The 24,524-nt window shown below is 49.9% G+C and overlaps 1 protein-coding gene across 2 annotated transcripts in view; it reads left to right on the top strand.

The window, feature by feature from the left end:
• Nucleotides 1–24,524, top strand: part of EIF4G3 (eukaryotic translation initiation factor 4 gamma 3) — a 54,861-nt gene that overhangs the window by 16,879 nt on the left and 13,458 nt on the right. The window contains exons 7-19 of one of the 2 annotated variants that reach the window (XM_084274710.1): nt 2,019–2,107; nt 3,851–4,100; nt 6,668–6,801; nt 7,936–8,061; nt 13,659–13,829; nt 14,787–14,984; nt 16,083–16,229; nt 16,514–16,750; nt 18,949–19,053; nt 20,531–20,663; nt 21,433–21,527; nt 23,094–23,187; nt 23,444–23,561. In XM_084274710.1, coding sequence (XP_084130836.1) covers nt 2,019–2,107; nt 3,851–4,100; nt 6,668–6,801; nt 7,936–8,061; nt 13,659–13,829; nt 14,787–14,984; nt 16,083–16,229; nt 16,514–16,750; nt 18,949–19,053; nt 20,531–20,663; nt 21,433–21,527; nt 23,094–23,187; nt 23,444–23,561 — 1,897 coding nt within the window. Of the gene's footprint in view, nt 1–2,018; nt 2,108–3,850; nt 4,101–6,667; nt 6,826–7,935; nt 8,062–13,658; nt 13,830–14,786; nt 14,985–16,082; nt 16,230–16,513; nt 16,751–18,948; nt 19,054–20,530; nt 20,664–21,432; nt 21,528–23,093; nt 23,188–23,443; nt 23,562–24,524 lie in introns of both variants that reach the window. The other variant, XM_084274709.1, reaches the window with a different exon arrangement.

Genomic DNA, 24,524 nt, shown 5'->3' with positions numbered 1-24,524 from the left:
AGGTATTGCCTCTTTCTTGATTTGCTGCCAACACCCACTGGAATATGTTTTCTCTCCCATGGGCTGTAGGGCAGGGGTGAGTCTGTGCTTTGGATTTTCAGTGGTGCATTGGCTGAGAATTAAAAATCGAGGAGCTGGTACTAATTTACACTTAGCAGTTGGCCCCCACATCAGAGGGCAGGCTGCCTTCTCTGTCTCACTGGGTTGTGGACTCGCTGGGGTGGGTATCTCCTGCAGAAAGATGTTCTGCTGGAGGACGTGATGGAGCTGGAGAACTGGGGCTGCTGGGCAGGGATGGTGCTGCTGGTAATGATGCCCAGGATAGTCTGGAAAGAAGGAAGAAAGAAGGATTTAATTTGGTTGAGCTGTGTGATGGAATTGTGCTTGGGTTATAATTCCAGTTGTAAAAGAAATGGGGAAGATCTTTAAGAAAATACTAATTAAAAGAGCAGAAGTAATGAAGTCAGCAGAGCTTAGAGAGGACATTAAAACGAGCTGCAGTCTCAGATGTTGCTGGGTGTTGTCACTCCTGTCCCCTCCTGTAAGCAGCAGTAAGCAAAGAGCCTGGCAGTACACTGGCTCTGCCTGGGTCCCTTCTCCCACAGAGAGAAATTCCCACTGGACACATCAGAGCGAGTTCTGGAAACGTGGGAATGCCAAAGCCAATCCACCTTTGGAAAGGAATTAGGTTATTGGTGTGCAGACAAAATGCTTCCCTGGGGGTGGGGGCAGGAAAATGGAGAGGAAGACCAGAAGTGTCAGGAGACTGGAGCCAAACTGGACACGTTGTGTTCTGGTTTCCCTGCAGCTCAGTTTCTGGATGGCACCAGCGCCCTTGTCCCGGTCGGGGTTTGGGAGGGTTGGCACCTGAACTCACTTTAATTTTTGAAGCATATGGTAATGTAAATTCTCCTGTTGAGTCAGTTCCTGGAGCAGAAAGGAGAATTCAACAGGAAAAGAAAGAATCTAAACCTAACCCCCCTGATGTCTGCTGTTTGGGGAAGAATTGAGAGATCTCCTCAGCGTACCCCAGTCAGCTCCCAAATGCAGCTGGGTGATGCAGCTGGATAACCGTGGGGCTCAGCAGGGGCTGCTGCTGTGTTTTGGGATCAAAGGGAAGTGTCTGGCTGAGCATCCTCATGCAGGGACACCCTGAAGCACAGTTAAAGAAGGCAGCAGCCATGAGACTCGTTCAGGAGGCTCAGCAGGGTCATGTCCCTTACCTTGTGCCAAAAAAAAAGAGTGAAGAAGAATGTCTCAGTGAGAAGAGATTACATCCACAGCCTGGCTGTTGAGGAAGGGAACACCCCAGACCTTTGCCAATCCCAGATCCATCACCTGGAGTTAATTTCTGTGTGTTTAAGAGTGAAATGGGGATGTTTCTGTAGCATAACTTTGAGTTTGAGCATGTGTGGTTTCTTTTACCCTTTGGCATAGAAAAGTGATCAGAGGACATCACTGCTGGTCATAGAAGTACAATACAGTGTTTTCTTTGAATTTGTTGGCCAGGGAAGTGAATGGGTGGTGGTGTTAACCTGCTTTTAAATCAAAACACCCAGCTGAGGAGAGCAGGATTGAAGGAGTTGTCCTTTCAGGTGAGATACTGGATTATTTTTTTTTGCCTGGTCATGGTTACACTGCAGATAATGGCTAATTCTCCTAATATTTCTTGAGAAAATTCCATTGAGAAAAGCTTTTGCTCCCTGATCCTTTGAAACAATTCCACTCCTGAAGGTTTCCTTCTGCCCTGCGTGGTCCTTACCCTGTTGGCAATACACACTCCTTGCCATCACAAGCATCACTTCCAGCTTGAATGAGCAACTTGTGAAACAATTACCTCATCTCAACATCCCACTAATGATTGTGTTAGTGGGAACAAGAAGGGGTTCTGTCAAGCTGAGTCCTGCTTCATTCTCCTGTATGTAAGACCAGTGTGTGAGAGGGACACCCATCAACACCCATGGCCAAATTCCCTCTGTGTAATGCAGCCTTGTAACAGCTGTACACTTCTATTGCAGCCCCAACAGCTGTAACTGCACCAAAGACGTGGAAGAAACCAAAAGACCAGACCCAAGCCACTGAGGAGGTGACAGAGGCAGAAACAGAGGTAAGAGGGAACCCTGGTCCTGCTTTATCCCAGTTTGATGATGATGATGATGTTGCTCTCTTTAAGTTGTGCTTTAGGTGTGATGCTTCCTTCTTGTCTTGCAAGGCCCCAGGGAGGCCTTTTTTTGGGGGGAACTGTGCTATTCCCCAATATTTTGGTCTGTTCCTTGTTGAAGCTTTTCTGTTTTCATTCCTCTTGCCTCATTTAACAACTCCCAACCTGGAGGAAGGTGTAACTGTGTCCTGTAAAAAGTAAAAGTTTGAAATCCCTTAGTGCTGCCCTGTGTGTGTCCTGGGCCACTGAGGGGACATTTTGCTGGTGGTTCTGCCACCAACGATGCCATTGTGATGTCATGGCAGAAGGTCAGTTTTCCCTGATGACAACCTCAGAGTTTTCAGGCACAACCAGCTCTACAGTAACAAGATGAGAAACCAACGTGTCCCATGTTGCTGTTCTGGTAGGGATATCGCAGGAGGAACCTCTTTGTTTAATATCTGGTGTTGGAATAGATCACAGAGGGGTTGAGAGAGTGAAAATGTTCAAATCCTGGCTGCCCTGTGCATATCTAACATCTGCTGTTGGCCAGATGTGATGCAGAGAAGCATCACTGCTTCTTCCAGTTGTTATTCGTGTTGTTTCCTCCTCAACTTGCTGTCCCCACAGACACCACTGAACCATTCTGCTCTAAAAGCACATCAGTGCAAAGTAGCTCTTGAGTCTAGTGGACAGTTCTTCATCCTTCATAGAAGGAAACACTTGTGGTGTCTCCACTGAAGCAGCAGATACAGGGTATGGGTGCTATAGATGAGTTCTCCCCTCTGCTACTGGGGGAAGAGATCCTTAAAATGCTCATGTGTGAGGTATTGTGCTGTGACAGCTGCTCTGTGCACAGCAGAAAAGCTGCTGGTTGGGTAATCCAGGGAAATTCAAAGCATCCTGAAGCTCGTTTTCAAGCTGGCGAGCAAAGGATGGTGCTGGGCTGTGTGAGCTTTGTACAGTTTCTTCATCACTTGTTGGAGGAGCTTGGTGTTTTCACCACCACTAAGGTTTTTTTCGAGGATTCCCTTGAAAAAACCCTCCAAAAAGCATTTTAGGGTGCAGTGTCCTCAGGGAAGGAAGGGGAAGGATTGAGATCCTCCTCTGGAGCATCCTCAGTTAAGTCTTTCCCTTAATGCACAGATGTGGTGGGGTTTCTCTTGGGAAAACCACGTTCCCACCATGTTCCCTGTCTGAATTCAGGCTCGGGCTGTGTCCTTGGCAAGCTTCCCAGCCAGCCAGGGGTATGTTACTGGTGGTTCTTCCTGAGGCAGAGATGCTGAAGGTGTGGCTCTGTGTCACCTTACCCTGTTACTGGGATCTGTGGTGGGAAAGGAGGGATCCCCTGGATGAGCCCAGTGTGCCCTTGGCACCAGCCAGTGAGCTGAGAGAGAAGGGAGGAGGGAGAAGCTGGCTGGGATTGCTGGTCACCATCATGCTGGAGGGCTGAGCAGTTCCTTCTAGCCCATCCCAGTAACGTTGATGGGCAGTGCTGAGTCTTTCCAGTTGTGCTGTTAATTATCAGTGGGTTATCTCTGGTAATGAACCAGAACTGGTTCTGTGTGGTGCTGCACATCTTGTATCACAGTTTAAGATGTGTGTGTGTGTTCCTGTCAGGCTGGGTGAGTAAATGAAGAGCCATTCCATGTGCTCTGGATCTTGGCAGGGTGTGTTCAACTAACCTCTGTGTTTCCATCTCTCCTTCAGCCTAAAGTAGAAGAGGAACTTTCAGGTGATAAAGTACTTGAATTCGAACAGGAGAAAATGAGCCATGGGTTTCAACTGGAGAGAGACCCCTCTGAGCTTAAAAAAGCAAAACCTGTGGAAGAGAACGGAGAGCAGGAAGCAGAACCTGTCCGGAACGGCGCCGAGAGCGTTTCAGAGGGAGAAGGGACTGATGCAAACCCAGGCTTCACAGAGAGCTCAGGTGAAGGGCCAGCATACCAGTATAAACCAGGTAAATCCTGTTTCAGGCTCTGCCTTGGTTTCCTGACTGTTTCCTTTAAGGGCTGCTCATGCCCTGTGTGTCTTCCCCACTACAGGTCGGATGTTCCCGTGGGGCTGGGAGGGGGCACAGCTTTTTGCCTCCATGGGGATCCACTCACCAAGAGGCTTGGAGAGACTTTGGGGGCAGGAGAAGCTGGTTGGGTTTTTCTTGCTGGTGTTAACGAAGAGAAGAGGAAATTCCTAATCCCTGGGATTTATGGCACGTGTGGGTGTTGGCTGTGGCGGGGTGGAAGTGGTGGCAAATTGGATCCTGTGTGATCCACAGCTGAGAAGGATCCAAGAAGTCCCATCTAAGTGGACATGCTTCTTAAAGAAGAGATTGGAGAGCTCTGACTGGGCCCTAAATACCAGTACATGTGTTCATAGAGATTTTAATTTCTTGGCTAAGCAGTTGCCCAGAGCTTCAGACTAAGGAAAGAACAAGGAAAAGAAGAGAAATAGTATGTGGTCTTTAGTCTGGACTTGGTTATTGGACTGAGAGCAGTTCCTCTGGTAAAATAATCCAAGTTTAGGCTCACAGGATGTGGTTCTTCTGTTGCTGTTTAGCACCAGGTATAGGCTACCTAAGGGAGGTTGTGGTATGTATTAAGATATTAAACTTGTAGACTGGAACCTCTTAATTCACCTCTTAATTTACAAGAGACCTTGAGACTGACTGCTTGGTGCCAGTTTTTAAGCCATTTCTTATCCAGGTGAAGCTCCCTTAAAATAAATCCCTCTTAAGAGCTCGGAAATCCAAGAGTAGGAAACAGAATAGGGAAGGACCCTGAGAGCCTGGGGAAGGTATTGGGAAGGAGCATCAGGAAGAAGCATCACCACTGAGTGATGAGCACACTGCAGATGTTATTCCAGTGCAGCTTTGCTCAGACAAAGACCCAAATTGCTTTTCTTCTATTAATTTGGCAGTGTCAGGTCGTTAGGAGGAAACACAGAGGCCTCTTGACGGCTCACCGCACGCTGACGCTGCCTGGCCAGTTCAGTAGTTCCACACATCTTGAATTAATTCATCCAGAATTGATCAGCTGTCTGTCCAAAACACTTGATGTGGTCAGAGAGATCCCAGTTTGGGTCCGGATGGCCTTTTGCTCAGTTGGAGGGCTCAGCTTATCCCTTGGGAAGCAGCATGCTCTGGATTTGTCTGTCACAAAGCAAACCTGGCTGCTTGGTGCCATAATCCTCATTTTTTTTGGCTCTGTTATTTCTAAAACAGGATATTTTTTTGCCTTTTGATCAACTATAGGAGGAGCTGTGTGTTAGATCCCAGTCTCTCCCCTCACTGGGGACCCAGACCCCTGCCTGTGACGCTCCCCAGCTGCTTTTCACGTTAGAACAGCTTGTTGAGAGCTTTCCAGGGGGAGGAAATTGTACATATAAACTGTTTCTTGCTGCTGTCGGTGCTTTTCCATGATAAATGGAGGGTGGTGTGGCACAGCAGCAGCTGGCTGGGAATTCCAGCTGGGATAGCCAGCCAAACCGTTTGCTGCAGTCCTTTATCCCAAAGCTCTGCAGAAACAAAACTGCACCAAGTTAAACTGCTAAAACATTGAAATCTTGAGTAGTTTCATTCCTGGTCATTAAAACCCATCTCTTGAAATAAATCCCTGTTCCTGGCCTCTGCTGGGATGCAGATGGGGAGAACCCAGAGACATAAAGCTGCTGAAAATAAGGAGTTAATAGGAAACCTTAACAGTGCATCAACAGCTGGGTGAACGGGAAGCGCTGCCACCTGACATCAGTGTAATATGAAGGTGGCATCTCCTACAGATGTTTTCCTCCAGATAAAAACATGCTGCCTACTTTAGGGCCTTACTGGACAACCTGGGTGCTGAGCAAGGCCGTGGTCAGGAAAGAAAATCCAGTCTCCAGGCTTCCAGTTGCTAATTCTCCTTGCTGGAGTGGCTGCGGGTTTCTGTTTCAGTTTGCATCGCTTGGGGACCTCTGCATCACAGTTCTGCCCAGAATACCCTAAGAAAAACTGGGTGAGAAGTTGTGATTCCTGAGTATGACCCATAGTCGTGTGATTTCTTCTGGTTTCCACTGTTAACTCCACTGTGGGTGGTTAAAACTCCTGTTTTTTCCCATTTTCAGAGGGTCTTTTTGCTCCATGTGGTGCTGTCCTCTCAGCTCTGCGTCCGTTGCTGTGTGACCCAAAACCAGCCCCTTTAACTTTGGCATTTTCACCCACTAGCAGGGCATTGTCCCTGTTTGGTTTTATCACAGGAGAGAGCAAAATTCAGAGTTCAGGGGGAGATGGTGTGGATTAAACCTGGGATTGGTGATGAGTTCCATCGGTGGCTGCCCCAGGAGCTGGCTCTGTGCTCCCCATCGCTTGCTGTCCCTTAACATGACCTGTGTTCTCTATTCCTCTCCTGGCTGCCTTCAGGATGAAAATAAAGTCAAATTAAAATGTCCCAAAGTGCTGTAACAATCCCTTCCCTTGGAATTTACCCAGAGGCATCTCGGGGAGCGGAGGTTTTGTTCTTACCTATGAATCTCAGGCACCTCCTCTCCTTATAGAGCAGTGGAAGCCCCTGGACCCGGGCGCGAAGAAACAGTACGACCGGGAATTCTTACTGGATTTCCAGTTCATGCCTGTCTGTATCCAGAAGCCAGAGGGGCTGCCTCCCATCAGCGATGTGGTTCTGGACAAGGTGAGAGGAGAGCCGATAAAACAGGTACGTGCAGGGCTGGTTTAGTGGAGATAAGGATCCCTAACGGGTGCTTTAGGCCTTGACAGACTCTGTGCAGAGTTTTCTCAGGAAGGGGAAGTACTCAGTGGTGGTCACATCCCAAAAATGCTCAGATAGAGCTCTGTCTTGGTGCCTAACGAACGTGCAGGGGGTTATTTAATGACTGGAGCAACCTGGATTTAAGTTCTCCTGGGTAGTTATTAGGATTTAAAATCGTGAAGCCACGAGGATATGAGCAAAGAGAGACTGTCAGGGGTGCTGAGCAGCTCAGCTCTGTGGTCAGAAAGCATAGGCACGTTTTTGGGCAGACTCTGCTGTGTTTGGGTCTGGAAGAGCTGTGTCACTATTTGAGCTGATGAAACAGTTGTAAAGCCCTGACTCTGACAGAGGTTTGGGATTTCTGTCCAGCCACATCACAGGTGTGATTCCTCTGCCACGTGCCTGCGCTTACTGAGATGACTGTGATTTCTGAAGTGCTGACACCAAGATCTGGGTCTCCTCTGGGTTAGAACCCTGTAGCAGCTTGATTTTGATGTCACCACTACAGACTCACTCTTAAGATCCAAGCCTGGACCGGGATGTGGGTGCTTCTCATGCACAGAACCATTTCCACTCTGAATTTCATTCCCAGCCAAATTGTAAACCTCAGTCTTGTTCCCCAAACAATTCCATCCAGTTTTCCATGACTGCCTCTCCCTGCTCTGCTTCAGAGCTTCCTGTGCTTGGTCAGCTGTCTGTCTCATTAACACAAGACATCTCTCTGAGGGAAAGGCTCAGTTCAGTGATCCTGAACCAGGGCCATCCAATTCATTCTGCAGAACACGGGCCCGTGTCACTGTAAATTCATCCTCCATAGGCCATGCTCAGCCTTGAAAGGGTTCTGAACTCCACTGTTTCCTCAGGAGTCACCTGCTGAAGATGAATTGTCAGTTAAATGTCTCTTCAGCGTGAGCATAGAAGCAGAAAACTTGCACAGTTTGTTGAAAGCATTTGTTAAATGTGACTGTTGAGGTTTGCCTGTAGACTTGTGTGGATTTTGGTCACTGCAGCCCTGGCTGAACAGGTCCTGTCTGTTTGTTCTGCTCCACCATGCAGGTCAGCCAGCCAAAATTGCCACTGAGAACTCTGGACCCTCGGATACTGCCTCGGGGACCAGACTTCACGCCAGCCTTTGCTGATTTTGGGAGGCAGACCTCCGGGGGAAGAAACGTATCTGGAAGTGTGAGTTTACCCCAACTTGCTAATTTAAAAACTGGCCTTAACCACCCATCAAGTTCATCCTCAGGCTGTTGGGCCTCTCCCGATGCTCCGTTGGTTCTGGTTTGGTCAGGATGAATGCAAGGGGCGCGTGTTCTTGGCTGTCAAAAGTTTAGGCAAATTAGGAGATCGTTGTGGATGGGTGTTTCTCTGGTATGTATTGCTCTTCAGTGGGTTTAATCTCCTTCCCTGTTTCCTGTGAGAGGTGTGGAAACGTGTTTCCACCATGAGGAGAGTCCCACACGTGGGAACTCAGTGTTTCTCGTGCAACAACCTGGCGTCAGTGTGTGTCATCATGGGAGTCTGTGAAAAACAGTCACAGACTTGCAGGCTGGTTTGGGTGGGCAGGGCCCTCAGAGCATCCCCAGTGCACCCCCTGCCATGGGCAGGGACACCCCCCACTAGCCCAGGGTGCCCCAAGCCCCATCCAACCTGGCCTTGATCCCTGCCAGGGATCCCAGGCCAGCCCCAGCTTCTCTGGGCACCCTGTGCCAGGGCCTCCCCCCTCCCAGGAAGGATTTCTGCCTCCCAGTCCCTCTCCAGCTGCTCTCCTGCAGCTGAAGGCCGTTCCCCTGGGCCTGGCCCTCCCTGCCCTCGGTACCAGCTCTCCGGGAGCCCCTTGAGGGGCTGGAAGGGGCTCAGAGCTCTGCCCAGAATCAGCCTTCTCTTCTCTGGGCTGAACCTGGAGACAGGCTCCAACAGTTCCACATCCTCCTTGTCCTGGAGGCAGCACTGCAGGGGGGCTCCCCAGAGCAGACCAGAGGGACCAAATCCTCCCTCCAGACCTGTTGGTCCTGCTGCTGGTGCTGCAGCCCAGGACAGGGTTGGTTTTCTGGGCTGTGAGTGCACATTGCTGGGGCACGTTGAGCTTTACATCATGTCCCAAGTCCTTCTCAGGGCTACAAATCGATTTTACTAACAAATACCCGTGTCTGTACACACAGCACCTCCTGCATTCTTCTTTTCTCTGTGCTTCCATACGTTGCTTTACTTCGGTCCCTTCATTCCTCGTTTTCCTGCCTTGCCTTCTGCTTTCCTTTCACCTTTTCCCCATGTCTGGCTTTGCCCAAACTCGGGAATCCCTCTCTGAATTCTTCCTCCTTGCCTTTGCTGTCCCTGGTCGGTGGGGTGCGGGTGCTCCGCAGCACGGTGCCACCCAGGCAGCCGCAGCTGGAGGATGGGAGCTGCCTCCATTGGGTGCAATCATTGATTTATTATTTCTTTCTCATCTGTCTGTTAAGATACATCCGATATATCCCTGGAGATATATCTAATGCCATAGCCAGCGTTTCTCTTCCAAAGCTGCTGAGTTCACTGAATAACCTGGACTTCCAAGCGTGCAGGTTTCCAGGAGGCTCCGAGTCAGACCCGTCGGCTTTGAGTCGCTGTAGTGTCTCTGGTTTGGCAGCGCTCTCATGGCCAGTGCCTCAGTTCTGGGGTTCACAGCCATGTCTTGAAGTAAACCTCAGTGTCGCGGTTCCTCTCGGAGCACCGCCCTGTCCCCAAACCTCGATGCTGTTTGAGCTCCACATCGCTTCCTATGTTTAGGACTCACCAGGTTGTACTCTGGCGTCTCCTCTCCTCCCAGAGCGCTGAGCGTCCCGAGCCCCTTGGCGTTTTGGTAACGTCCCTGTTGCTCTTTCTCTTTCTGCAGGCCTGCAAAGTGCAGAGCAACCCTGGATTGCCCTCCCTGGCTCGGTGCGGTTCCCCAGCATGCCCTCTCTTGGTCTCGCCTCACCCACCATTGAGGAACCTGCCGATAGGGGTAAGCTGAATCCCTCCCTCTCCCCCACGATCTTTGCACCTTTTTGTAGAGTTGTCTTTTTTCTCTTTTTTTTTTTCTTTTTTCTTTTCTTTTATTTTTCTTTCTTGTTTTTATTTCCCCCCTAACGCCCGCTGTTGATAAAGAACCAACTGGCAGAAAACTTTACAAAAAGGTGCAACAGTGTTTAAAAGAAAATTAAAAATTATAAAAAAGAAAAAAAAAAGCAAAAATAAAAAAAGAAAAGAAAAAAAAAGATTAAAAAAAAAAAAAAGAAACAAGACTTGCATTGTACCCCTCTAGGCAGTCTTCAGTGGTGGGTGGGACATCACCAGCTGAGGGCATGCTGGGACGTTGGCCTGAGCGGGATCCGCGAGGGGTCTGCACTTTGCAGACCTGTGGAAAGGGGGAGAAAAGGTAAGTCCCGCTTACCCCGTTCATTTGGAGCATTCAGCACATAACATACATCTTACATTTGCGCCTTTACAGAGTAAGAGCCTTTCTTTGGGGTTGTTTTTTTCTGGAGGAGGGGTTGAAGGTAACGTCGTCTCAACGAGCCCCGTGATGTTGGGGGCTTATATAGGGTGTGTGAGGGGTGTGGACCCTGAGCAAAACAGACCGTTCTCTTCTCATGAAGCATGGCAAAGAACCCCCTGCGTGTGCGCTGTCTGTCCGCTCGGTCATTCCACCTCTACACAGGCCATGCCCATAAACCATTAAACCCCACTGCCTCTCCCTTGCCCTCGAAATAACGTGGAGCAGCTCAGCCCTAACAAGCTTCCAGCACATTGAGACTCTTTGTTTTGCTTCCTTGGCTTCTGTCTTCCATTTATTCCTCCTTTCGGCTTGAAACGTGTCGTGTGATTGTTTGGAGAACTAACGAATGTCGCATCGAACAGCACCAGGGGTGTAATTACATGGGGATGACATGCAGCTAATAAATGCTGCTTGATGTAGACAAGAAGTTAGATGAGCACAGTGGGTAACGAGATGGAAATGTGGGGAAATAGGGGTGGAGAGGGACCAATCTATCCCTGCGCGCCGAGGTGGGATGTGTCTGGTGTTACCCGTTCCGAGAGGTGATGGAAACTCGAGTCGCCTCAATCCTTGTGCTTCCCTGGGAGGCAGAATCACTTTTGAGCATCTAACCCCAGGGTTGGGGTCTGGTGTAGAGGCCGGTGCTGTTCTTTAATTCCTTGGATGCTTTTTAAAGTGTTACAGTGACTTGTGCACTGAGAGCGAAAGCAGATGGGGAGGGAGGGAGAGAAAGTACCAGCTCGGACTGTGCTGCTGTGAGATTTTAGCTCCCCTGCAGAAGGCTCATCCCTGTTTCTTCCCCCTTTTTTTATTCCCCCACCTTTTTCATCACAAGTCAGGTCATTCAGGTTGATGTAGTAACATCTGGCAAGCGCTTCTCCGTGCCTTGTGTGGAAAACACTCTTCCTGTAGGAGCTGTAGTGCTGTAACCACAGGTGCTATGAAGCTTTATTAGGTACGTGGCCTGGGGTAGGATAATGAGGCCAGGCCTGAGCTCAGGCACCTCTTGAACTTGCCACTCAGTAAATTTGGAATCAAAAAACTCCCTGGCTGCTTTCTGGTTAAAAGTTTGCTCTGTAGATTATTTTATTGCACACTCAAAGGAGGCTTCTGTTGGCTGCTTTTAAAGCCCAATCAAACTGTCTGAACTGAGTTTATTCACAGCTATTAAAAAGAAAATCTCAAGGAAATCTTTTGTTCGAGGTCTGGCCTTGAAGCAGCGGGATTTGGGGAGGCTGCGGTGTGTGTAGTGTGTGGATATGTGGAAGATACAAAGAGTAGTCCCTGCACCCCTCAGTTTTGCAAGGGGGATGGTTCCCTCCTCCGTTTGGAGCCTTAGTGAACTCTCAAACCCGCTGCTTCAGCTTTGCAAGGGCTGGTTCCTGAGGGGGCACCGTGCCTCTGCCGCTCTGTCCTCGCCCGGCACGGCCTGGCTGAGGTTGGAAGGTCCTTCAGACCGAAGCTGCTGCCGCACCAGAGCGGCTGCACGTTGCCTCTCGCTGGCTTTTGCTGGGTTTCTGGGAGAAATGAGCCCAAACATTTTGATTTCCAGGGCACACTGGCAGCCCAACACTGGTCCCCAGGCTTTCCATGGGCTGGGAGGTGTGTGATGATGGCTGAAACCTGTCGGTTTGCTGTTGCGTTGCTGCCTGTCTTTTTCAACCGGAGGGAAGTTTGTTCTTTCCACAGCCACAGGTTTGCAGTGTGGGTAGAACCTGGGCAGCAAAATCATGTGAAAAGGTGTAAAGCTGGAGCAGGTGTCGTAACACGGGGCTGCAAAGCAGCATTCACCACGTCATACTGGTGTCGATCAAGGGCTCTGGGTGGGAGCGGAGAGTAGCCACGGGGAGGGGTTGATGGCTGGTTTAGGAAGGTGTCTGCACACTTTGAGCATCAGGAAGGCTCCCTGGTCCTGCTCTCTGGTTCCACTGTTGATTCCTTGGGAGCCGTCACGCTGCACGGTTGCATCACGGTTACGGTGTGCGCCCGACGAAGTGTGAGTGATCCGATGGGTTATCTCCCTGCGTGCTGGTGGAATGGAAGTCTTGCTGCACCAGCACACCACACAGCCCCCTTCCACACATCCCTGGCTGTGTGGAGCACATCATGGCAGGAGGTTGTTGTCTTGGGACAACGTCTTGTTCTGTTGCTGCCATCGGGTAGCGCGGCCCAAAGGAGAGCGCTGGCAGCAGTTGTGTTTGTTCACTTCCATGGGCAGCACCACGCCTTTACCATGCCCAAGCTGAGCAGTTCAGAGCACAGAAAGGAGCTTCTGTCTTTAAAAAGAGGTTTGGTGGGTCCTAATGGTGCACAAGTGGGTTTGGGGCGGATACACGGCAGGCGCCAGCTAAAGCACTCTCCTCCCGCGCTGGGTGAAGCTGAAGGAGGTGGTTTTGCCTGTCTGATGCTCCCTGAATCCCTTGGTTGAGGAGAGGTGTGTTTTGAATGCCCCCCTCCCCTTTCACAGCGAGGTTGCCTGCTGCCCACAGAAGAGATTAATTACTTCTGTGGGAAGTAATGAGGTTCAGTAATGGAGTGGAGTTGCTACACTGATTTTTACATCGGGGTTGGACATTCCCAATACCTGAATTCAGAGATGTGAAAGAATGCAGGGGAAGAATAACCTCCTGACAGCATTCTGTCCCTTTAGTCTGAGGTCAGAAGCTCCCTGTTGGTGGAGAGGGAGTTTGGGGGGTGTCTTGTGACCTGTCACTTGTATGGCTGATGAAAAACTCCCTGGTTTGAGCAGTTGTCTGACCTGTTTAGACCTGGCAGAGCATCGTGTTACTGGGGGTTGCAGAGAAGCGCTCAATGCCTTGCTTCTGTTAGGAGCTCTGTTCCTGCAGTGCAGGGGCAGCACTGATATGATGTGGTTTGTGTCATTCCTCTCTCAAAATGGCTCTGTTTGAAGCAATTCCCAGTAAAACTGATTTAATCCTTAAACAGGCCTTTGCTGTGATGTCTCTTTCTGCAGTTTTGGGTCGGTTGGGTTGAGCTCTGCAGCGTTTAAGCAGCGTCTGGAGCATTGTTGCTGTGTGGAGGCAGTGGTCATCCCGTGGCTTTTTTGGGAAAAGCTGCCCAAGAGAAACATGTTTGATGTCTTCCTGTTCCCTCTGACCAACCCAGACCGGTGTGTTGGGTCGGAGAGAGTCCTCAGCGTCCCAGGAGGAGTTGCTGGTTGTTGGTGTTGGCGTGTGCCCAGGAGTGTTTTATCGAGATGGGAGTTTAAAAGGGGATATAACAAGGAATGTTTTTATCCTAGTTGTTGAATGTTGGACCGAGGAGATCTCAGCCAGGCCAGAGGAGGGAGCCCAGGAAGATCATCACTGTGTGTGTGAAGGAGGATGTCCACTTGAAGAAGGCAGAGAACGCCTGGAAGCCCAGCCTGAAGAGAGAGAACCAAACTGAGGACCCAGAAAATGTCAAAACCCAGGTGAGAGCATCAGCCAGAGCTGCTTGGTGCAGCGGTCGGGCTGGAGGAGGGTGGGAATTTGCTTTGCTGTTGGGTAAAGCAGTAAAAAAGGGCAGAGAATTCCAGTTTGAATCGGTTTCCTCTGCCTTGATTATTTTTGTTTTCACCTGTTTATTCTTGACCCAGAGTTTAAGTGGCAATCCTGTGTGTTGAGCGAGTCTAAATAGGGAACACCAGACAACCTACTACCTCTCTTCCAGGGTTGTTGTTTCTATTCCTATTTCACTAGAACATTTCTGTCTCCAGTTTAAAGCAAACAACCTCAGACTCCCAGCACAGAACTTGCTTTTCATCCCCTTTTAGCCTATGGTTCTGCCCTGAACCTCAGCCAGACTGAGGTTCCTCTGTCAGTTTGTCCTGCTCAGCCTAACAGCGCTGTCCCTCAAGTTTTCTTCGTGTCTTTCCCCTCCTTGAGCAGAAGTATTTGCCTGGTGGTCAGGCTTGTAATGTGGAGGGTAAGTTGGGATAGGTTTGAGGGACACTGGGAATTCTGTTCTCAGGGCTAACGGCAGTGGTGTTGACCTAATTATCGCTCTGGGTAGGGGAGGGGAAGGAAAGTGCCTCCAGTGAATGTGGGAGAAGTTGATTAACCTCTGGATGAGGGAGAAGATGCCACTCCCTGTGAATTTATATCTCGTGGCTGGGTTGATACAAGAAGAGCATTTCAGTTGGGTGGCAGCAAGGGCTTTGCACCTCTGGTGCTTGAAAAAAGCATTTGGGAGTTTCCAAAAGTCATTGACATCCAGTTGCTAAGTTAGGATTGGAGCTGGACTGTGTCCAGACACGTGTCTGTGTAACTCAAATTCCTAGAAAGTTGCTACAGGACATCTCTGTTCCCCTTTCAGGAGACATCCTAGCTCATTCCTGCAAGCTGCCTGTTTGATTTGTGCCTAAACTTGGTGTTTTCCCGTCCTTCAGGAGCTGTTCCGCAAGGTACGAAGCATCTTGAACAAGCTGACGCCTCAGATGTTCAATCAGCTCATGAAGCAAGTGACAGACCTGACGGTAGATACAGAAGAGAGGCTGAAGGGAGTCATCGACCTGGTCTTCGAGAAGGCCATCGACGAGCCCAGCTTCTCGGTGGCCTATGCCAACATGTGCAGGTGTCTCGTGACGGTAAGAGCCACCGAAGCCAAGTGGGGAACTCCTCTGCAGGGGGGAATGGCCTGCACGTCGCTCCCATGGACTGATGGGCAGCAGTGTAAACGTGGCAAGAGCAGAGTTAAACAGTCAAATGTGAATAACAATTGTTACTCACAGGGCTGAGGGAGCTGGGCTTGTTCAGCCTGGAGAAGAGAAGGCTGCGGGGGGACCTCATTGCAGCCTCCCAGTCCCTGAAGGGAGCTTCAGGAGGGGATTCAACTTTTTAAAAGAGCAGATAATGGCAGGACAAGGGGGAATGGACTAAAGCTGAAGGAGGGAAGGTTTAGATTAGATATTAGGGGGAAGTTTTTTACAGAGAGAGTGGTGAGGGGCTGGACCAGGCTGCCCAGAGAGGTAGTGGATTCCCCGTCCCTGGAGGTGTTCAAGGCCAGGTTGGATGGGGCCCTGGGCAACCTTGTGTAGCTCCAGGCCTGGAGGTTGGTGGCCCTGCCTGTGGCAGGGGGGTTGGAGCTCTATGATCCGTGGGGTCCCTTCCAACCCAGACCATTCTATGATTCTATGGTTCACGTGGTGGGTTTCTTCTCTATTTGTTGGCTGGGCCTGTGGGCAGAGGGCTTTGCTTGGAGCGTGGCAGTGTTTGGGGTTGAGGACTCATCACTCTGCCTGGCAGTTGTTCCTTGGAAAGCTCAGCTTCTCTCCCCTTCCAGGGTGCAGAGCTGGACTGGGAACAGCTGGTTTCCAGTGGTGAATTCAGGACAAAAATAACCCTCTTCTCTCCCCGATCTATCACGACACACAACGAAGGAGCACCCCTTCAAAACCCTTCAGCACACACCAGGAGTGTTTCTAAAGCAGAGTGTCTTTTTTAAAGGATCCTGGGAATGGAAAGACAATACATCTGTGGGCAGAGGTGGTGCCAGCCAAGTTTGGAGTGTGACTTTACATATGAAATGTAAAACTCCGCTGGAAATCGTGACGCGATGCTTCACTGTCACAGCCTCACACACCAGCAGTGCTGAATGTGAAGCTCATAATAAAACCTACTCAAGGCAACCTTGCTGGAATGGAGTTTTTGCTGAATTCCTGCTGTTTTTCTTCCTTCTCCTCCAGCTGAAGGTGCCCATGGCAGACAAACCTGGGAGCACAGTAAATTTCCGCAAGTTGCTGTTAAATCGCTGCCAGAAGGAGTTTGAAAAGGACAAGGCTGACGATGACGTCTTTGAAAAGAAGCAGAAGGAACTCGAAGCTGCTACCACTGTAAGTGGGGGGTTTCCCCTGCTCCTGCTGAAACATTCTCTTTAGGAGATGGGAGTTGGTTTGGGGGAAGTTTTGGAGTGGAGAGTTTCATTCTGTCTCTGGCTGAGTGTAATAATCAATATTTGCCTTGATTAATGGGTTTTTATACCCTCCTCCTTTTGGGTTTTAGGAGAAAGAGAGGGACAACAGCAAGTATAAATGTAAAACTGGATCTTTTGAAGAGTTCTGTGCTCTGAACATGGGGTTTGCTGGGGTTTTTTTAGAGCTGTTCTTGTGTTTTACAGCCAGAGGAGAAGACGCGGCTCCACGACGAGCTGGAAGAGGCCAAGGACAAAGCCCGACGGAGATCCATCGGGAATATAAAATTCATTGGTGAGCTTTTCAAGCTGAAAATGCTGACAGAAGCCATCATGCATGACTGCGTGGTAAAGCTGCTGAAAAACCACGACGAGGAGTCCCTCGAGTGCCTTTGCCGCCTGCTAACTACCATTGGCAAGGACCTGGACTTTGAGAAGGCAAAGGTAGGGCAGGGCTGGGAGTGAGTGCTGAGGCTTCCAGGGCAGGGATGGAAAAATGGGCGTGGGGTGTTTTCATTTGAGCACTTCTCTGTTTTTTTCTTTGGGAATTTCTCTACAGCATGTGAAAATCACCACTCTTTGTGGATGTTTTGTCACTGCCTGGCCCTGCTCCCTCCTCTCTGCCCCTTTCTAGTCGATTCTGTATCATTTTCAGTGGGGTTCTGCTGTTGCTACTTGTTGCCATATGTTTCACCTAAGCAAATATTGAGAGTGCTCCCCATACCCTGTGGGCTTTCTTCTTCCAAATAGAATTTGCCTTTTCCCAGTAGTTTCTAAGGAGTCCTCTCTTCACCACTGAAGGGTTATAATACCAACAAAACCCACCACTGAATGTGTCAGGTTAAATCCAAAGCAAATAACCCTCATTAACTGTCCCAAACCCCCACATGAACCTTGGTGGGTGCCTTTGTGTCGTCGTCACCTCCAGCCACGCTGGCACGAAGCAGCTGTTTGACACTGCAGGTCCTCCTCCTGAGTATTTTTCCCAACAAACACGTATCTGTAGCACAGAGCATTACGCACTCCATGAGCTTCTCTTGGCACAGACCCTCTGCTTCTCCTGCGCGGGAGCCAGGCGTGGGGTGAAAAGGGGTTTGTCAGGAATCGCTCGGACTCTGGCAGCAAACTGAGCAAATGATTTTCAGCTGCCTGGGGAAGGGAGTTCCCTCACAGTGCTGCTGGGCTGTGGGGATCACAGAGGATCATATCCAGCTTTCCAGATGTTTTTGGGAGCGTTGACCAGCGTAGCTCAGCACTAATCCCTCAGGCTAAACGCTGTGCGCTCGTAACGCAACGGCGTGTGCGCTCTCGATGCGGGTTTGGAAGTGCCACAACTGGGGACTCAGTTTCTCCACGTGCTTTGGGAAGAGAACGAGCTCCGCTGTCTGAGCGGTAGCTGAGGTCATGCTGGATGAGTCCTGGATGCTGTTTTGGTCTTTGTGAGCATGGAAACCCTGTAATAGCCAAGGTTTTGGTGTGCTGGCCGTGGCACCGCGGGGTGTGCACGCAGCAGGGAAATGCAGATGTCATGTCACCCTTTAGGAGAAGCTGCTCCCTGTCCTCTCTTAGGGCTTTGTTGTTTCTCTCAAGATCCAGTGAGAATCCTTTATTTACCTTTTGGTAATGGGGCAGATGTTTTACTATGTGTTTTTTACTGGAGCTGAAGTGTTAGTGATAGCTGTAATTAAACTTTCTGGCCCAAGTCCATGTTAAATATTTTCCCTGTCTTTCCTCACTTTGGAAACATTTGCTCTCAGAGCTGAAACTTTCCACAGCAAGGCCAGCATCAGATTTTAATAGGGCTTTTCTTGCTTGTTTGAAGTACAAGGAAGAGGGTTTAGCTGGTTTTTAGCAAAGGGACTACAAAACATTTTATAAAACTGCCCTGAAACTTGTTGTTTAGAACAGCCAGAGTGTTGATTTGGGGCAAAAAGGGGTTTTAGAGCCTGGCAAGCTGGGTTTAGACTACTGAAGTTTTCTCTTAACGATACCATTTCATGTCTTAGTCCAAGTTGCTTTAGATTCCATCACATCCCAACTCTTTGAGTGAAAAGGAGCGTGTGGGGTTTCATGATACAGCAAAGCCCACTGAACAGCTTCTCACCAAGAGAAGCAGCATTTCCATCCCCACTTCGTTTGCCTGACCCCAGCTGAGCCTGTTCAGGGAGGCAAAAGCATGGCAGTGATGGGGGCAGGGTTAGTTTTGTGCCTCTTCTAGTTCCTCAGTGAGGTTTTTCTTGGGATGAGATGAGCACATGTGCTGATACAAACAGGAGGAGCTCAGAGATAGAGCAGGACTCCCTTTTCAGTGGCAGATAGCCAGCGGAGCAGCTTAGCTGTACCATGAGAGAAAACCACCTTGTTCTGGTGGGTTTGCTAATGGATGTTGAGTTTATTATGTACACACAAAGGTGTAAATTATTTAAGTAATTTAAAACACAGAGAAAGTGTGCACTAATTGAAGGAGGTGCTCACAGACTGAAATCCAGCCTGGGGAGCGTACGAGACCCGGCACTTGCTGCCCCAGGGAGCAGCTCTGGGTCCCCAGCCACATTTCTGGCACAGAAATGCTGTGGTGCAGAACCTGCTGACTCCCCAGAATGTGTTCTCCTTTCCAACATGCTGCTGTTTCTCTTGCGTAGCCTCGCATGGACCAGTACTTTAATCAGATGGAGAAGATTGTGAAAGAGAGGAAAACCTCCTCGAGGATTCGGTTCATGCTTCAGGATGTAATAGACCTGCGGCTGGTAGGTACCAACTCCAGTGAGTGAAAGAGTGTGTCCCCTTCCAGCTCTGGGCAGGGAGAGGCATCGCAGGAGAGGCAGGGTGGTGGGTAGCAGTGGGAGGATGCTGCGCCCTGTACCCCAGAATGCTGCCTGGGTAAAGACAAGGAATCTCTCCCAGTTTGCCTTAAGGCAGGCTGGGGTCGGGGCTCAGGCAGGCTGCTGGGGTCGGGTGTTTTGGGTCTGGTTGCTGTTGGACATGTGCCCACCTGGCTTCTCACGCTGCTGCTCCGGCCTCCCTGCAGCAGATACACCTCAGCTCTTCTCAGGGGAGAGTTGGTGGGTGGTTTTACCCTGTGCCTGAGGCTGTAGGAACCGTAAGGGGTCGTTGTTGGGGCAGGTTTCACCCAAAGCTGGTCCTTGGCCTGCATTGCTAGTTGTTTGCTGGCCATCTAGTGCAGACAGAACCAAACCTCATCCGTGCTCTGCCTGAACGTGATGATGGCAGGTCCAGAAATGAATAACCTGGTGCAGACAGGTGCAGCCAGGGACGTGCCCCCAGTGTGACCCAGCAATGGCCTTCAACATAGCTGAGGGGTTAACACCAGTCTTGAATGGTGATGGGTGTCTCTGCACCCCGGGGTTGAAGGTGTGACCACAGGCTGCACCAGCTTCCCCAGCACCTGTAATTTCCCCCTCATAGGTGCTGATAGAGGCACAGCTTCAGCCACGGGACAGCAGTCAAGTCCTGAGTGGGTTTTACTCCTGCCTCAGAGCTGGTTTGAAGCTGGCTTGGTGTTTTGTGGCAGCTGAAGTCACTGTATTGACTGCAGGGTACACCAGGATGATTACCCCAAAAGTTGGGATGAGGCTGTAAGAAGATGAGGAGACAGCCTAGCTGTTGTGGGATAGAGGGATCTGTGCAGTGCATGGCTGAACAGACACATCAAGCAGTGGAAATGTTTTGTGGAGAGACAGCTCCACCTCTCTCTGCAGGGTTCCTGTCTCAGCCATCACGGTCCCTGGAGTGGCAGAGCACTGTCTCCAGACCAAATGCACTTGCTTCTTTATTTTCTGGGCTTCGTTGGGTTTTTCTCCTCAAGCTTGGAGGAGGGGCTCCAAGGACTGGTGTCAGTGGTAAACTGATAGAGAGTGACAGCAGCCTTCCTCTAGTCCTTCTCTTTCTTCTGAACCTAGGAAAGCAGGAAAGCTGGGAGTGTGCTGGATGCTAGGGGTTAAAATGTCTCCAGTTCATCCAGGTTCACCACAGCTCCTTCCTCCCCTGAAACACCCAGGGCAGACTGTGCTGTACCAGAGTACACAGCTTTGACACGTGGTCCTGGGATAACTCTGACCCCTCTCTGCCAAACCTTCCCTGCTCAGGGAGCAGCCCTCCTGAGACAGCACAAGGGTGGGAGGATCAGGCCTCACTCCTGGTGTTGGAAACCCCCTGTTTAGGATGCTCCCCCAAGTATCTCTGTGCTACTTGTTTCTTTCCTAGTGCAACTGGGTGTCGCGGAGAGCAGACCAGGGCCCGAAGACCATCGAACAGATTCATAAAGAAGCCAAGATTGAAGAACAAGAGGAACAGAGGAAGGTCCAACAACTCATGACCAAAGAGAAGAGGAGACCAGGTAAAGTAAAACCTGAGCTGGGTGCTCATTTCACTCATTTCACAGCCAGTTCCTACGTGCAGACTCACCATCCATCCTCACATACAGCAGAATCTGATTTCAAGAGAATAACATCTTAATTTCAAGACTTAACCACATTGTCCTTAGCTGGTAAAGTAGTGGGGTGTTAACTCTGTGTGAGAAGGGGGCTTGGCCAGCCCTTGAGGCTGGCACTGCCTGAGCAAGAGTTTGCAGGGACTGGGAACATGAAGACTGGGACAGAGCATGGTGAGGAGAAAGTTATCTCTGGGGTTCTTTAGGGGTTGTCACAGATAGTGCTGGGAAGTTGGAGCATAAAGAAATTACACATATATTTTGTCCTTGTCCTAAAACTGACACCAGGAGAAGGGAAGGAACATGGGAGCGTCTGAGTTCTTTGGGTTAGCAAAGGTGTGTGGTCTGGGCCTTCTGTGAGCTTGTGAGCACACGGTGTGTGCAGCTGTGGAGAGCACACAGGAACTGCTACCAAAACCAGCCCTTGGAAGCAGCAAGGCCTTTTGTCACAGCTGTTTTGTAATAATAAAGCTGGGCCAGCTGGTTGTGTCGTTTTAGTCTGAAGAAGCACTCCAGAAGTCACTATTTCCACACAGCATTGTGCTTGGGCTTAGCAAAAATGTCCCCTTGTCATCTTCTCCTCCTGCTGGACTTGGAGACAGGTGCCTGTGTTCTCCTGGGGTGTGGCTGGAGTGGTGAGGCTGAGCTAAAGGTGGTTGTGTTTGTCATCTGGCAGGTGTCCAGCGGGTCGACGAAGGCGGCTGGAACACCGTGCAGGGGGCGAAGAACAGCAGAGTGCTGGACCCCACCAAGTTCCTTAAAATCACCAAGGTAGGTGCCAGCGTAAGAGTCGTTCAGAGGAACAGGAATGCCAAGGTCTTACCCTCCTGTGTCTGCCTAGGAAAGACCATCGTGGTGTTTACAGGCCCTAAGTTGGGGGGTTTGGGGACATTGCAAATCCCCAGAGTTAGTACTGTGCAGAAGTAAAGCACAATGGAAGACCCCTGTCTTCTCAGTGTTCCTCTTTTGCTTGTTTGAAGGGAAAGGAGTATGTGTGTGCTTTGTCTCCAGCTCATAGTGTCCTTTTAGTGACCCAGAAGTCCTCTTAGCTGGATAAGCTGCATTTTATTAAATGATGACAGGGGGATGTGAGTTGGGGTATTGTGTGTGGTGGTGATGGAGCGCCGTACGTGGTTGCTACAGCTGTCTGGGACACAGGAGAGGTGGAAATCCTTTGCTGCCTGTTGTGATGCTGCTTAGGAGGATGAGGATGACAGGTTCCATTTGAAAAATCCGTTCCTGGTGTGTCACAGATGGCAGCACTCTGAGTTGGAAAGGCTCAGGCACCATGAGAAGAGCCATGTCCACTTATACAGTGTTTCTGGACTTCTGTGGTGCTGTTGCATCCCTCAGAACGTGTTAAACTCTCACTCTGCCCTCCAGATGAGCATCTTCCTCTTATGTTACCATTAAAATGGTCGTTTGGGGACATTTATTTCAGGCCGTGGGTTAGGGAAGGCTGGAGGTTTCTCTCCTTTTTTAATGACCTTGGGAACAGCTTTGGGATTTCTTGCCAAGGAGAGCTCTGGCGTAGGTCATGGTGATTCCTCAGCATTCCCTTTCAGTCTCCCTGAATTTTTACACTCTGCCTGGATGCGTGGAGAGCTGTAAAGCAAAACCTGGACCGCCTGTAGCCCTTCTGCAGATGAAGCTCAGCTTGTTCCTTGGGGAAGTCATAAAACAAAGAGTCCAAAACTTAATTGGCAGGAGGAATTCAGCCTGCTTTTGTCTGGGAAAAGTCTGTTCATCTGGGAAAAGTCCCTTCTACTCCTCTTAGCACGAGCCATACAACTAGAGCTAGCGCTGCAAGAGCTGCACTGTCTGGAGGAGAGAGGAGCCCCTGCACAGAGATCTGTGGGGTCACAGCCCCTCATCTATAAATTCACCTGCTGAGCACTGTGAAATCGATCTTCTTGTCAGATGCTACTTTTTCCCCTCCAAGTTCTGCAACCTGTTGTTGGTCCTCACCCTCAGAAGTGGGTTTGTTACTGTGTAGGTTCCCCCCAGAGCCATGACTGGGAGGTGGAGCAACAGCAGAACCGTTTAGTCATCACAAGTATCTTTCCCTTACTGACACACCTTGCATTTTCCTCCTTGTTGAGCTTCCTGACAAAAAGCAGCTCCTGTGAACATGTTGCATTGGTACTTTGGAAGAGGCTGTTGGTGATGCCCCTTGTTATTTGCTTCCTCTGTCTTTGGCTAGGGTTCAGTCTCCCAAATGTGTGTTAAAGCACATTTTGGTATCCCAAGGCAGGGATCATTGTGAAAAGAACACCCCATTTATAATTACAACCTACAGTCTTCCCTTGTAACAGTGTGTCTTGATGTGTTTTACAGCCCACAATAGATGAGAAGATTCAGCTTGTGCCTAAAGCCCAGTTGGGCAGCTGGGGAAAGGGCAGCAGCGGCGGAGCGAAGGCAAGCGAGATGGGTAAGTCGGGATGGGTCCTCACCCTCTGCCTCACCACTGGCTGGTCTTGCTGAGAGCAGGTTTAGGTGGGAGCACTGGTCTTTGTGTGAGACTGCTGGAGGAGCAGGGTTAAAGCAGGGCAGGACCAGCCCCTACCCTGCAGTTCCCTCTCCATCCCTTTGAAACCAGCTCTTACCTAAAGGATTTTGTGATGCCAGCAAGTCAGCAGCTACTGACCTTGTCATCGCTCTTCTGTGTTGTCTTTCCGATCCCCCAGACTCCTTACGACCAAGTGCCACTAGTTTGAACAGATTTTCTGCACTGCAGCCTCCAGTCTCATCTGTATCTGCCTCATCTGCATCCTCAGAGTTAGACTCTCGCAGGGCCTTAACTAGGTAAGCTCTGGTCTGCCGGTGATGGTCCCTTCTGCTGTCCCCACACCCGTGCTTTTCCCTGGCTGCTCTAGTTACCAGCACACAGAAAGAAGAGAATTTCCTGGAATTTCCAGGAGTGGCTGGGTCTTTTTTCCTCCCTGTGTACTTTAAACTACCTCAAAGCACATGCATCTTTTATAATATCACAAGAGAGATGGGCAGTATTAATTTTTAAAGCCATTGCAGTGAACACTTTAGTTTCCTCTTCCCCACTGCCCTTGATCCAGAGGACACATTTGCTAGGCTAAAAACTCGTTAGATAAAAGTTACTAAGATCTGGCAGTGTGGGTTGGGCTCCACGGTCGTGGATGCAGCCAGGTCAGTGGGGTTCTTCGTCCAGAAAAACATGCAGAACTTGAGCAGGGCTCTCAGAGCTCTGTGGCTGTTTCAGAGCCTTCCCAAGGCATGACCAGGGCTGCCCTGCGATGCGTGCGTCAGGCTGAGCGGTGCTCTCACGCTCCAGTTTCACCAGGGCTGCAGCCACTCCAGCCTGTAGCATGAAACACACGTTACCCCTTAATAATTTATTGACTCCAGGCAGGGTTTATAAATGTACAGTTCATTTAGAGTGTCACTGGCTCTTCCTGCTGGTACACACCAGGTGCCAGAGTGTTTTCTTGGGCTTGTCCCTCTGATATTTTCCCTCCTTCACCTGAAACTCCAGCTTACTTGGAGATTGTCCCACTTTGGTACCGTTCTCCCTGTCTTACTCACTGACACAGTAATTAATAGGACGGATCCTTGTCACCTGCTGCCAGTAGCCTTCCCTTTTCAGAAGCTGTTTTTCAGTAAATGGCTAAAATGACACTACTTGTAGCATTTCATAGTAAAGCAGTGCCTTTACATGGTAAAATTCAGTGTTCTACATGTCTGCTGGGTGCTGTACAGACTTCACTGCTTCTCCACGTGTGCTGTAGGATGCTC

This window comes from Gallinula chloropus, assembly GCF_964237585.1.
Source record: "Gallinula chloropus genome assembly, chromosome: 23".
NCBI classification, from domain to species: domain Eukaryota; kingdom Metazoa; phylum Chordata; class Aves; order Gruiformes; family Rallidae; genus Gallinula; species Gallinula chloropus.
The sequence above is the reverse complement of the archived record's forward strand: the minus strand, read 5'-3'. Positions and strand labels throughout refer to the sequence as shown.